General features: G+C 39.3%; 1 protein-coding gene across 7 annotated transcripts in view; it reads right to left on the reverse strand.

Moving 5' to 3' along the window:
- The window catches only part of CDON (cell adhesion associated, oncogene regulated), a 91,946-nt gene that overhangs the window by 37,968 nt on the left and 39,405 nt on the right, over window positions 1–14,573 (reverse strand). For all 7 annotated transcript variants that reach the window (XM_033098002.1, XM_033098003.1, XM_033098000.1 and 4 more), the window contains exons 7-10: window positions 13,706–13,975; window positions 7,889–8,242; window positions 1,522–1,811; window positions 18–192 (exon numbers count right to left, since the gene is read on the reverse strand). In XM_033098002.1, coding sequence (XP_032953893.1) covers window positions 18–192; window positions 1,522–1,811; window positions 7,889–8,242; window positions 13,706–13,975 — 1,089 coding nt within the window. The remainder of the gene's footprint in view (window positions 1–17; window positions 193–1,521; window positions 1,812–7,888; window positions 8,243–13,705; window positions 13,976–14,573) is intronic.

A 14,573-nucleotide genomic window follows, 5' to 3' on the forward strand; every position in this document is an offset into this window, starting at 1 on the left:
GGGGGGATCACACTCACCTTTGCTAGTTCGGAAAGTAAGCATGGCGGGCTGTCCTTCACCTGCCGCATTTCTCGCTACCATCAAAACTTCATAGAGACTAGATGGCTCTAGTTCCGTTAAGTGCAGCTCGTGTTCACTTCCTGGGACGCGAACTGTGTGCCAGCTTCCCATCACACCAACACCGTCGTCCAGCTGCTCAAGAGAAAACAGGACATTAAGGAAAGGAGGAAAAGGGCAGGAGAAGCTTCCACTCATATTTGATAAATACTCCAAGTCATTCAATTTCAGGTGAATTTGGGGACGTGATATACCATTTGAAGTAAAAGAGACACAATAAGAAATATAAGACTTGTAGCAGAAATGTAGGGTTTCTCACTGTAAAGAGTCCTGGATCCGCTACTTCACCACTAATTTACGGCCTCTGGCATTTTATTTGATATCCCAGAGTTTGTTCCCTTCACTTGTAATGAAAACAATACTCCTTTCTTACTGGGCTCATGGGAGAATAAAGTAAGTATGTAACAGTATGTATTAATGATAATATATAATATACATAAAATATACATAATATATGATAAATTAGAATGTTTGTATGTATATGGATTATGTAATTATGTATTATATATTTCCATCATCCTTGCTTCATGTCTTGACAGTGTTCAATATGTGTTGGATGAAATAAATTAAAAAGAGATACAACCCATTCTGTCTTCATTAATGAAAACAAAAGACAACATTACATGGAAGTTTTCATGTGGATAAAGAATTTTAGGGAAACTTTCTTCACCTACAATCATGGGGTTAGAAACAACGAATAAGTTTTCAAATATCATGTTAATTTTTCCAGATATTAAAAATATTACTATTAAATGATGGACACCAAAATGTCTTGAACAGAGAAAATGATTTGAAATATGAATGCATCTCTTCCCATTTCATTCATTCACTAGTCTCATTAAACATAGAGAGGAGATTTTTTTCATTTTGCTTTAACACAAGGCTCTGGAGAGAAAACATCTAAAAATCAAGTGAAAGTACCAAAGCTCATAATAAATGATCAAACGATGTTAAGATTCTAATACAAGTAAGAAGACAATTTGAAATGCAAACAATTGCCAAGAGATTATTCCAGAGGACTTTGTGCTAAAGGTTGTTTCTAGTAAGAGACTGCTTTCTTTGGTATATAAACTGTATCCTACTACCTTTGGGAGAGAATGGGGTAACTTTTTAAAAAGTGATTTACAGAGCTTTACACCCAGGAGGTTAAAATGTTTGATAAAACAAAAATGTTAAGATGTTACTGGGTTCTTAGAATCCCAATTTGGGGGGAAATTATTATACTTCATTTTTTTCTGTTTTTATAAACTGGTCAATCCAGCTGGGATCTCTCTCTCTTAAAGTCGTCCTCCTGGAACATCTTGTTCTGTTTCCTGCCACTCCACAAAAGTAGAAGATAATAAGTGTATCCCACCCACCCGGTGTTAAGGTATGAGAAAAAGATGATAAATGAGAAGACATTACCTTTCGATACTTCACAAAATAGGCATTGATGGGCAGGCCGCCATCCTTCCCTGTCCTCCAGACCAGGTTGTACGTATCTGGTGTGTGGGTCTGCGGAGGGCTCAGAATGATGGGTGCATCAGGGACAGAGGTACCACTAGCATTTTTCTCTGATGGTGATTCCACTGCTCTGGAATGTTCCTTGATTGGAAATGGGCTCAATAATCCAGTTTCTGAACCAGCTCTTATATCTTTCTGAGGGGCTTCAGAAGGTGTGACTATTCCTGCTTTTGTATTTGTTTCAAAAGGAACTGCAGAGAAAGGGAGAAAAAGAGAGAGAAGACAGCTTGAAACAATCCATTACTTTAGTGTCTTCTATACAGTGATCTAACTGCCCACGCTGATATTGTTAGCACAATTTGAGCCTTAGAAGTTGAAACAGGTAACATTTCAATTTATAATTCAGGGAAACATATAACCTCCAGTAGAGACCTTTTATTCATGAATGATCGAATTCATTGTTTGAAAAATCAATACGATGCAGTAGTTTAGTGGTTTAAAGGATGTTATTTTTTCCTTGTTCTACTTTAGCATTTCCTCTTTTGCAACAACAATTTGCTAGCTTAACCTCAGAAGATGTTAAGTTAGAGAACATTGAGCTTTAACTCTAGCTGGTAAATGAAACACAAGGGGCAATGCCTTCCCTTGGGAACAAGGTGACATAAATTGTAAAGATATGATCAGGAGTTAACTATGACCTACTGGGTGGCTAGTCGCCAAAGATACCTGTCAGTATTCACACCCTTGTGCAGTCCCCTCCCTCGCTGACTATGTGTGGGCTGGCCCTGTGATGGGCTCTCACCACTGAAGGGGACAAGTGAGGCTGTGATCTTCCAGCCTTAAGCCTTCAGAAGGCCTGGCACATCTAGTTTTGTGCTGCCACATACAGATGTCCCAGCCAGCCCATGGAGAGACAGAGAGAGAAGTGGGGCGTGGTTCCGGTCCTCAGAAGGTGGCACACATGTGAGTGAAGCCACTTTGGATGTTCCAGCCCCAGTGCCATCTGATTACAATGCCATAGGAAACCTCAAAGCCAGAAAAGCACCCAGTTGCATCTAGTTAACCCAGAGAATTGTAAGAGATAATACAGGGGCTGCTGTTCTGAGCCATTAATCTTTGGGGGGAAGTTACCCAGCAACAGATAACTAAAATACCTACCATACATATAAAAAACAATCTACATTCAAGTGAAGGGAAGACATGAAACAAGACTAGCAGCGATAAGGGAAGAATTTACTTATTTCCAAACAAGCCCTGTTATCTGGACAGAACTAAAGGAGGATTAAGAAACTGCCAATCTAGGGGGCAGCCGGTTAGTTCAGTTGGTTAGAGCGAGGTGCTCTTAACAACAAGGTTGCCGGTTTGCTCCCCACATGGGCCACTGTGAGCTGCGCCCTCCACAACTAGATTGAAACAACTACTTGACTTGGAGCTGATGGGTCCTGGAAAAACACACTTAAAATACATAAAAGTTAAAAAAAATCCTTTCTTCAAAAAACCCCCCCCCCAAAACTGCCAATCTAAAGAAAGATAAAACGGCTAGAAACATACAGAATACACGGAGGAAGGTAAAAATAATTTATTTGCACTGAAATAATAGGCTGCATATATGAAAAAAAAATTACTGAGCACATATTATTTGCCAAGCATTGCGCTAGCCATTTAATAAACATAATCTCATTTAATTCTCAAAACAACATTCTTAGGCAGTAACACTCCCACTTTACAGATGAAGAAATTAGGGTTCTGGGAGACCAGTGACAACAGCTGGCAGAAGAATGTCAGTGGTGCCACTGTGGAAAAATTAGAGAGCGATGTATGAACTCAAACGCAGCGCCAGCATAAAACCTACGGATTGACATCCTGGGTTCTCTACAGTGTTGTTAACACTGGCAACAAAAAAGGCTCCTTTTTAAACTACTTTTGTGGAGGAAAGGAGCACAGGAAACAATGTGAGAGTTTCTTTTCCACAATGAAGTCAGATTTCTGGTAAAAGATGGGTGTGTTTTTAGGAGAAGAGCAGTTTAGTAGAGAACCAAGAAAAAACAGGACTGACAGTGTAAGGTCAGTTCTTTGTTTGTTTAACAGAGAGAAAAGGTGTCCCAGAAGCATCCTCAATCAAAGAAAACAAGCTAGTGAGAAAATAATATAGAAGAAAACTAATTAAGTTCACTGAGACAACTTCAAAATATTGCTCCTGGAACAGCCATGTTTACCTAGTGAGTCAGAGCGTGGGCTGATGTGAAGGGTGGATCCGGTGCGTGCTGACGCCGAGATGTACTCTCGCAAGTGGAGGTGATTAGCTGTGGCTCAGGCTAGTGGGAAAGGACCCCCTTTTTTTTAAATTTACATATTTACTAATTATATTTTATTTATAATTTTATTGTCAAGCACCATGTCTTTTTATCAGCTCCAAGTCAAGTAGTTGTTTCAATCTAGTTGTGGAGGGCGCAGCTCACAGTGGCCCATGCGGGGATTGAACTGGTAACCTTGTTAATTAAGAGCACCGCGTTCTAACCAACTGAGCTATCCGGCTGCCTCCATAACTATTTTTAAAAAGGGGACTCAATGAATCTTCCTCTGCTATTGCCAATAACATCATTTGAGCACTGACAAGATAGTAGATACAATTTATAAGTCCTTAACAGTACTTTCAAAAGTTTTTTTCACATACATTATTTCAATTTAGCTTCAAAAGAGCTCAGGGAAATGGTCAGAACAGACATCTAGCATTTTGTAAGGTAGAATGTTTTTTTTGAGTTGGAAAAGAGATTGATAAAACTCTGGTTTTCTAAGTCCTATAACTATGGCAGTGAATTTAATGGCTCTGAATTGAAACTAATCAAACGGAATATAACCGGATCTGTCCAAGTTATTCCCACTGTGACCACTCATACGAGCAACCTCCGCCTCAAACTATTTAGGAAACCCAGACCAAACTCCCATTATGGTTTCGAAGAGTTACAACTCACTCTACAAATATTTGTACATCGAGGACCTCCAAACCCAAGGTCTCTGGAAAGGAAAAAATAGGGAGGGGTTGGGGGAGGGTCAGTCACCTTTCTTTCTGATTGTGCCTACGCCCCACGTCACCGTAAACAAAGTAAGTGGCTGTCAATATGCTGGAATTCAACAAGACTCCGATTCCCGTGAAAAGAAGCGGCTTGTTATGGACTGTTCTGAGCGTTAATAAACCCAGCTGGATCTTAGTAAGTATTAGCTAGTACGTAAAAGAGGCAACGCAGGACCACTTAGGTAGGATGTAGGTGACGGGGTTACCATGCATAACAATGGTATTTCTCAAGACAGAAAAAATCCTGAAGGGAGCATCTTAAAGATCTAAGATCTAATGTACCCAAGGTAGCTTATGTATCTTCTAAAGCAGGGGTGTCCAAACTGCGGCCCGCGGGCCAACTGCGGCCCGCGATCCATTGTTAATTGGCCCGCAGCAAATTCCAAAAATATATTTAGTTTACTTAAATAAACCAGGTGAGGCAATACGTACTTCACCTCGAGTGAGTGGCCCGGCTGTTTGTGTATTTTACCGCTTATGGCCCTTGGTGAACAACGTTGACAAAAGTTTGGACACCCCTGCTCTAAAGGCTTCGAATCGTATGTACAACGAGCTTTTCATCAGTTATGACGGTGCCCTCCACAGCTCCCTCTGCCCTACACTTACATCAAATAAGCACTTCAGCTACATGCCGCCCAAATGGCACCTGTATTACACCTGTCTTACAGTAAACCATTTTGTGTAGAGCAACTCTTACTTTTACTTCGCAGATATATAAACACACACACACACATTCATATATATGTATAAGTTCACACAACACTCAGTTATCTTCTTTACTTGAGGATTCTTAGGGTTACTAAACTCAGTAACTATTTCTTCCTTCCTTAACCACTACATGGGATAATTATAATTTAATAATAACTAGACAGTAATAATTATAACCTAATGCTTAGTATTTATTGAAGGGTTTCTGTTGCCAGATACCATTCTAAGCACTTCACATATATTAACTCCTTGAATTCTCACATCAACCCTATGAACAGGGCACCTACGAAGTGTGACCAAATAATAGTGTACGTTTAAATAAAAAATTTATTACAGTAAAAGACACATTGCCATTAATCCCCCTCAAAATACTCCCCCTGCTTCGAACACACTTATCCCATCGTTCTTCACGCTTTCTGAGGCAGTTCTGGCAGTCCTCTTTCATGAGTGTTTTTAGTTGCCCTGTCATGGCTGCTTCCATGTCCTGAATTGATTCAAAACATTTACCTTTCTTGGTCATCTTGACTTTGGGGAAGAGCCAGAAGTCGCACGGTGCCAGATCCGGTGAATAAAGTGAATGAGGACACACTAATGTTTTCATTTGTGAGAAATTGCCGTATACCAGAAGTGATGTGTGACACAGAGCGTTGTCATGATGGAGGATAACGTACTGCACACTTTAAAACACAGCTTCTCTCAATCGTAGCTCTTACCCGACTGACTGCACCGAACAAGTTGAACTTGTCACACACTGTTACTAAGGTTCAGTGCGCCACTTCACATATTGAATATCCCTGCTTTCCATTGGATGGCACCTGGCGTAGCAGTCACCGTATTTTTGTGGTCACAATGGAAAGGCTCCGTGTCACACATCGCTTCTGGTATATGGCAACTTCTGTCAAATAAAAACCTTACAGTGTGTCCTCACCCACCTGATTCACCGGATTTGGCACCGTGCAACTTCTGGCTCTTCCCCCAAATCAAATGATCATGAAAGGAAAACATTTTAAATAGATTCAGGACATAGAGGCAGCCATGACAGCACAACTAAAGACACTCATGAAAGAGGACTTCCAGAACCGCTTCAGAAAGAGGTGAAAATGATGGGATAAGTGTGCTCAAAGCAAGGGAGAATATTTTGAGGGGGATTAATGGCTTTGTGTCTTTTACTATCATAATTGTTCTTAAACATTCACTGTATTTTTTGATCACACCATGTACACTACACCTGTTACAGATGAGGAAACACGCACAGACCAAGTTCAGTAAGTCGCCCCAGGGTACAAAACTCCCAGGTGGCAGAGCCAGGATTCTAACACAGCCTGCGTGTTTAACCTCCATCTCACCCCCGCCGCTGGCATTCATGGAGTAGCACAGACTATAAGGAGAGTTCCTGGCCTTCCCGTCTTCTCTTTCCACCTCCAGCCTTGTCCAGAGCTAGGGTCCTAGTGTGCATGCAAACGGAAGACCAGTGCCCACATCAACCCTCTGGGTACTTCACCATCACTTCTCTGCAAAGGACCATCCCTTGGCCACTGCTCCGGTTTAAGGGCACCTGCACACTGGGGGGGGGCCACACTCTGGCGGATGGACCAGGGAAAAGAGCTGTGTGGAACCAGACTGTAAACTAACTAAAGTAGGGACTTCTGAAGCCCTGGAGCTGTTGTACAGAAGGAGGCACATGAGTTCCAGGCTCCAGGTAAACACAGTCCCTGGACCCCATGGACTCTGACCCGTGGTACCTGAACCCCCTCGCTGAAGAGAGCCCCATGAAGCCCTCCAAAGCACAGGCCCAGGGCAGGGACCTCAGGTACCAAAACTAAGGGCGGCACTACCCTGTGACACTGACTCTCACATGACAAATATGGTGACAATCTCCACTCAACTGACTACTTGACGGGAATACTGCTCTAAATGCCCACTGATGTAAGGTTTGAATTTGAATTAAGTCAAAATTGAATTAATTTTAATAGTATTGCTATTGTATTGCCAGTACTTCGAAAATTATATAAAGTTTTTGTCATCATCACCACAAATTAATAAAACATACAAGATTAATATTATTCATCCCATTAAAAAAATAATTGAGTAAGATGGAGAAATGCACACGCAGGTATTGTTCGATGGTACCATGACTCTTACTTCCTCAATGAAAGCCAACCCTGTCACTGTGGATACTGTACCTATCAAGGGCTCACCTGAAAAATCTCTGCAACAACATTTTCAGTAGCTTAGAAAACCAAACGCATTAACTACAAAAAGCGGCCAGACCTTGGGCTTCCTCCCAAAGGAGAGCTTTTTTATGACAAATGCAAGCTTAGCAAATCCATCAGAAATGGAGACCAAGGTTTGTTCCCTTCGTATTAAGGCCAAATACCTAAACCTGCAGTTCTACATGTCATTGCATTAGGGAAAAAATTATCTTTAGAGATTGCTGGATTCATTAAAATAATACTTCAAAGCACTGTAGCCCCTATTATCAAAGAAAACTATTCATCTAAAAAAAAAACAACAACAAACAAACAAAAACTACAAATGGCAACTCACCCACGGTGAGGACTGCCTCGGACTTCGCGGTGCCATGCTCACTTGCAGCTTCGCAGGTGTACTTCCCAGCATGCTCCGGAGTGACAGCCTGGATGTACAGAGAGCTGGAGCCAGCTCGGGACACAACAAAGTAGACAGGCTCCAGGTCAAAGCCCCCAGGTCTTGGTGAGTGTGATTTTCGGGATTTAGATCTAAGGACTTGAGACGGATGGCTGGTTATCAATCCACGCCTGTCATACCAACGGATGACTGGAACTGGAACTCCAGTGGCATTGCAGGACAAAGTAACAAAGTCTCCTTCTACCACCTTGGTACTTGCTGGCGCTGTAACTATAACTGGCTTGAGTCCACCGTCTGTTAAAAAAGTAATTCACATACAGAAAATTAAGAACATTGGTTTCTACAAGGCAAAATGATTTCATCCCATCGTGTACATGTTCTCCATGTCATGTGCAGTCTTAGAAACATCTTTTATACATGCGTTTCTAAGCAACGCTTTACGTGCAGCGCTGTGGAGAACACATTCATACACTGAGATAGCAGTGTTGGCAATGTCACGTGCAAGTAGTGATATGGTCATGATAGGAATGGTTAGAACAAAGACAACTCCCTTCTTGCTAGTGCCCTTCTCACCTCGCACCAAGGAAAACTGTCAATAAAAAGTAGAACTGTTCATAGCTGTGGGCTCCTAACCTTTCCTACACAGACTTTCTGTCCTCCACAAAGGAAGGTATATAATCTGTTGAAAGCTCTCCAATAGGTGTCCTATACACATTTGACCACTGTAAATATAGAACATGTGAAGCCAAAATCTCAGACTTTAACACGAAAAAGGTATAAAGGAGTAAAAAACTAAATAATATTCCTTCATGAAAATAGTCAATTCCGGGGTGGAGGATGTGGGGGTGGGAGGGGAGGGGAATCCGATTATAAAAATTCCTGGGCGAAAAACCTGTCCTGAGTAAAAGTTGATAAACCTACTTCCTACCATATACATGAACAACATTTTTGTTTCTGAACTCTTTGCTTTTGGTTCCAGGTATTCTCTGGGGCTATTTTTTAAGTATGCCTACAATGGAATATTGATGACAAATAACATTTTTCTTTCTCCAGTCCTACTTCCTACATTTGATAAAACAAACCAACACTTGGAATTATCAGATTTCTGAATTTTGCCAATCTCTTAAGTGTTAAATGCTATTTCACTGGTTATAACCTACAGTTATTTCCCTGAGTACTAATAAGGTTGAACATCTTTTCACATGTTTATGTGTCACTCATATTTTTCCTCCTTTGTGAAATGCCTTTTGTCCATTTTTCTACTGGATCATTTATCTTTTTTTGTAATGGTTCAGAGTTCTTTGTATACAAGTATACCAGATACTGTTCTTTTGTTACTTGCGTATATTACTAGTATTTCTCCCAGTTTATTGTTTTTGTTTTCATTTTAATGGTACCTTTTAATAACGAGGATGTTTTAATTTCAGTGTAGTTATATCAATCTTTTTTAAAATTAGCCTAAACTGATTTACTAAAAAATTTTCCCCAGACCATACAGATATTCTCCTGTATTTTCTTCAAAACTTTGCCATTTTGCTTTTCTGTGTAGGTCTTTAATCCACTAGGATTTTGTCTTTGTATACATTATGAGTTAGAGATTTACTTTCCTCTTCTTCTCCACTTGATAACCAATTATCTCACATCAAACTTGTCATGGATATCCTTCCCATGGTGATTTGCAATGCCACTTAGTCAAGTCATTAAGTACAAATGTCCTTTAAGCAGTCTCTGTCTTGTTCCAAGTCTATTTGTTCCTGCACCCACACAAGACTGCCTTAATGATCACAAATTTTTGTACATGTTCTAATATCTGGTAAAGTATGTCCCTGTTGCGTCCCACGCGACGAGAGTTGTGGGGAGCGAGAAGGGCAGGGTTAAGAAAAGATGGTAGTCATAGATTATAAACAGAGCGAAGGGACCCCCAGTCTCAAGGACTGGATGCCCCAAATCGGGCCTATGCATTAGCTTTTATTAGTTAGGTGGGGAAGCAAAGGAGATAAAGTTTGTCAATCTCAAGACCTGTGAATCCCACACATCATAATAGGAAACTGATTCAAGCCCATCACCCTTGCCTGCAGGCAGCAGAACCATAAGTCTCAGGATGTATGTACTTCCCCAAGGGACAAAACCTATATGCATATGAATAGATGGAGAGCACATCATTGAATCTCTTCCCTTGCAGGTTGTGGGAAGAATGCAGCCACAGAGGCAGAGGTTTTCCTTAGCCTGGGGAAGGTGGGGAGCTGTGCCCACCTATACGAACCCCGTGGGTTCACCTGTTGGTCCCCACTCGACTGCGCCTGGCTTGAGTTGTCCCCTCCGTGGGGAATCTTACTCATCATTGGCTGACCAGCCATCTTTCTGGGGCCAAACAGGGAGACACGAGGTGCAAACACAAAGGTGAAGCAAGGTCCCTGAAAGGATCCGTCTCACACTCTCCTTTCTTTGGGGGCAGGTACAAGGAGACAGACAGGTAGGCTGCTGGGTGGCCACATGTCCCCCACATTGTTTTTCTTCTTTCAGAGTGTCTTATCTATTCTCAGACCTTTGCTCATTCATATGAATTTTAGAATCAGTCTGTCAAGGTCCTCAAAATATTTTGATAGAATTTTAATCGAAATTACATGAATCTAGAGAAAGAGTTTCGAAAGATCTGACAACAGCATATTAACAAATTTTGGTATCCACGAACTGGTATATTTTTCTATGTACGTGGGTTTTTTTAATGTTGCTAATATAAAGGTGACTTTTAAATTCTACTTTGTTGCTGGTTGTAATGGTTAAATTTATGCGTCAACCTGACTAGGTAAGTGATGCCCAGATAACTGGGTGTGTCTGTGAGGGTGCTCCTAGAAAAGATTAGCACTTAAATTGGCGAATTGCATACAGCAATGGCCCTCCCCAAAGTGGGTGGGCACCATCCAATCTCTTGAGGGCCCAGTAGAACACAATTGCGGAGGAAGGGCAAATTTTCTCTTTGTTTGAACTGAGCCATCCGCCTTCTCCTGTCCTTGGACATTGGACATTAGTGCTCTTGGTTCTCGGGTTTTTGGACTTAGGTCAAAACTTACACCATCAGCACATGATCCCCGCAACTGAATGACACCACCGGCTTTCCTCCTCCAGTTTACAGAGGACAGACCGTGAACTTCACGACCGCCATAACTGTGTGAGCCAATTCCTGTACCAAATTTCCCTTATGTTTATTTTATATATTCTGTTGGTTTTGTTTCTCTGGAGGAACCTAGCTAATACATTGGTATACAGAAAGGCAACAAATTTTTGTTTATTGGTCTTCATCTAGCCATTTGCTAAATGCTCTTATTATTTCTGATAATTTGCTAGCAAACGATTGAAGATTATCCGTGTCGACAATCATAGGAGCTGCAAATTAATCACAATTTGGTGGGTTTTTTTCTTATCCTTACATTATTTTATCTCTTTTTCTTGTTGTTCTGTGCTGGTTTAGAATCTCCAGTATGATGATAAATGAAAGGTTTTAAAGGGAATGCTTCTAACATTTCACTGTTAAAAGTGATGTCTCCTATAAGTTTTTGTTAGATACTCTTTATCAAGTTAAGAAAGTTCCCCTCTAACTTTCTGTTTTTCTAAGTGTCTAACATGGATACTGAATTATGACAAATGTTTTCCTGCTTCTATTGAGATATTCATTGTTTTTCTTCTTTATTCAATAAATGGAATGAATGACACTTTAAATTTTCTGATTGATTCCTGGGATAACTCCTTAGTCAAGATGTATTTCCTTTTCTATATATTGATTGCTTGTTAATATTTTATCTAGGATTTTGGCATATATGTTCATAAATGAGACTGGTTTTCGATTTTCCTTTCTCATACCATTTTTTGGTGATTTTGGAATCAAAATTATACCAACTAGAGTTCCTTTTTTTTTTTCTTTTCTCTGAAGAGTCTGTAATATTTGGAATGGTCTGTTTTTATTTCTTTAAGTCAGCCTTACTAAGTTATAGTTTTCCTAACAATTTGTCCATTTCTGTCTACATATGTAAACTATTGGCATAAAGTTTATCACAGTCTTAACTATTTTTAATCTCTACAAGACTTGGACTTTTCACTGCTAATATTGTTTATTTGTATTTTGCCAAAGATTTTTCCATTTTATTAGACTTTACAAAGAACCAACTTTTATCTTTACAGGCATGCCTCAGAGGTACTGTGGGCTCAGTCACAGATCACCACAATAAAGCCAGTATCACAATAAAGCAAGTCGTGATCTTTTCCTGGTGAAGGGTCTTACTTTCAATTTGTGGAAAAAAACAACATTTGTTCAGTAAAGCGAAGTACAATAAAACGAGGCACGCCTGTACTGAGCCTCTCTATTTTATCTTCATTTTCTATTTATTTGATTTCTGCCCTGATCTTTATTATCTCCTTTCTTCTGCTTTCTTAAAATCTATTCTATTGTTTTACTTAGCTCACTAATTTTCAGTCGTATTAATTTTCTTTTATAAGGATTTAGGCTATAAATTGCCTTCTAAGTTCCATTTTTGCTATATCCCACACTATTTGATCTGTGGCACTTTCATTATCATTCAAAGTATTTTAAATTTCCATTATGACATTTTTGATCCAGCTATTGAGAAGTATAATTTTAAATTTCCAAATATATGCTGATTAAAAAATATTTATTAACTTCTAAATTAATTGCACCAAGGTCAGAGAACTGATTTGTATCATACTGATTCTTTGAAATTTGAAGTATTTATAACTCGTAGACAAAAGATTGATTTTCCTACTATATAAAGAACTATCAATCAAGAAAACAACAAACCTAATTTTTAAAATGGACAAAAGACAATGAACAATGAATACACAGGAGAGCAAGTTCAAATGACTCCTAGACACATGAAAAGAGTCCCAACTTCACTCATAATAAAATACAGATCAAAAGGTACTTTTTTTTTAACCTATCAGACTAGCAAATATTAAAAAAAAAATTGACAACACTCTGCCTTGGTGAGGATATGAGGAAACGGGCAGTTATATATTGCTGGTGGGAATGTACACTGGTCACAGTTTTGGAGACCAACTCAGTGATCAAAATTACCAATGCAAATATGCTTTTATTAAGCAAGTTCATTTCTAGGGATTTATTTTACAGACATTCACACATGTGCAAAATAATCTATGTAGAAGGACATCATTGTAGAGCTCCTTATAAAAGCAAAACATTAGAAACAGCCATCAATAAGGTACTGGTCAAATCATTACAACTCTATAATGGAATATTAACAAGCAGCCATTTTTAAAAAGGAATGAAAATACTCTTTAATGTGCCATAGGTAAAGGTATCCAAGAGATATGTTAAGTGAAAAATTCAAGGTAAAAAATGTTACCACTATGTAAAAAAAAAGATATTGTTATTAAACACATATACACATATGTTGTGTGTAACTGTGCATGTACATACAAGAATATTCAAAACATTGATACAACTCATTACTTCTAGAGAAATCTGGCTGGCTAGGGAATAGAAGTGAGAGACTTTTACCATGTACCTTTTAAACTATATTGTATTTGTTGAAAAATATTTTTCAAAATGATTTAAAGAGCTTGATTAAATAAAGCTGCCTCTTCATGGAAATACCTACCTGCAACTAGAAAGGACTATGAAACATGAACACAGTTCTGTTATGGTGAGAGGATCATTCCCTTTAAATTTTAACCACAACAAAAGCCTATCTACAAACTAAAATTTACTATAATTACATGGCCTACCTTTTTCAATTTCAAGTCTCCCAGTAGACTGCATAAATCCAATCCCATTATCTGCTACACACTGATACAGCCCAGAGTCTTCTATGGTAACACCAGTGATTTTCAGTCCAGTTCCTGCAGGTAGATGTCGTGCGGAAGGATAAACAGGCTGTGCGTTATGAAGCCAGGTACAGTTGGGGGCTGGGTTCCCATGAACCTCGCAAGTAAATTGTACTGTGGCACCCAGAGACACTGTCTGATCCCGCAGTCCTTTAGAAATTGACGCATGTTCTGAAAACAAAACATACATATTATCACATGAGTCATGTAAAATCTTCTCTCTGCCAGTAACTAGTTAAAACCAAATTGTATTGTTCAATCACATTCTCCCATCTGCTATGGTCAAGAAAAAACTAGAAATGCATTTTAACTGTCCTCTAATAGGGTAAACCATATGTTACTAATATGTTATAATCTCTTTTTAATAGGTCTCCCCACCCACTTGACTCCCTCAACACACACACAAATACACACATGCACACACACAGAGTTTCTAATGTTGGGCTTCTCTTAGCATTAGTTTCAGGTTACTTGTTTGAAATAAAGTAATAGTTTCCCGGATTTCACACTAAACAAGAGCCAAAACAGCAGAATGCTTATTCAGAAGTTAAATTCTTTTTATGGTCAGTATTGAGGTTACGTGTATACGTATACGTTACGGGCAAACTTCCTTTAACATCCACCAAGTGAGTTTTTCCCTAGACAAAGCACATCATTTATCGACGTTTATAACATATGCCCAAATTAAATGATTATGCATATTAATCTAGTCCTAATGATCATTAAACTTTAAAGCCCACTTGCCATACACTTACATTAATTCCAGTGT

Source organism: Rhinolophus ferrumequinum, chromosome 25 (assembly GCF_004115265.2).
Source record: "Rhinolophus ferrumequinum isolate MPI-CBG mRhiFer1 chromosome 25, mRhiFer1_v1.p, whole genome shotgun sequence".
Classification (NCBI taxonomy): Eukaryota; Metazoa; Chordata; class Mammalia; order Chiroptera; family Rhinolophidae; genus Rhinolophus; species Rhinolophus ferrumequinum.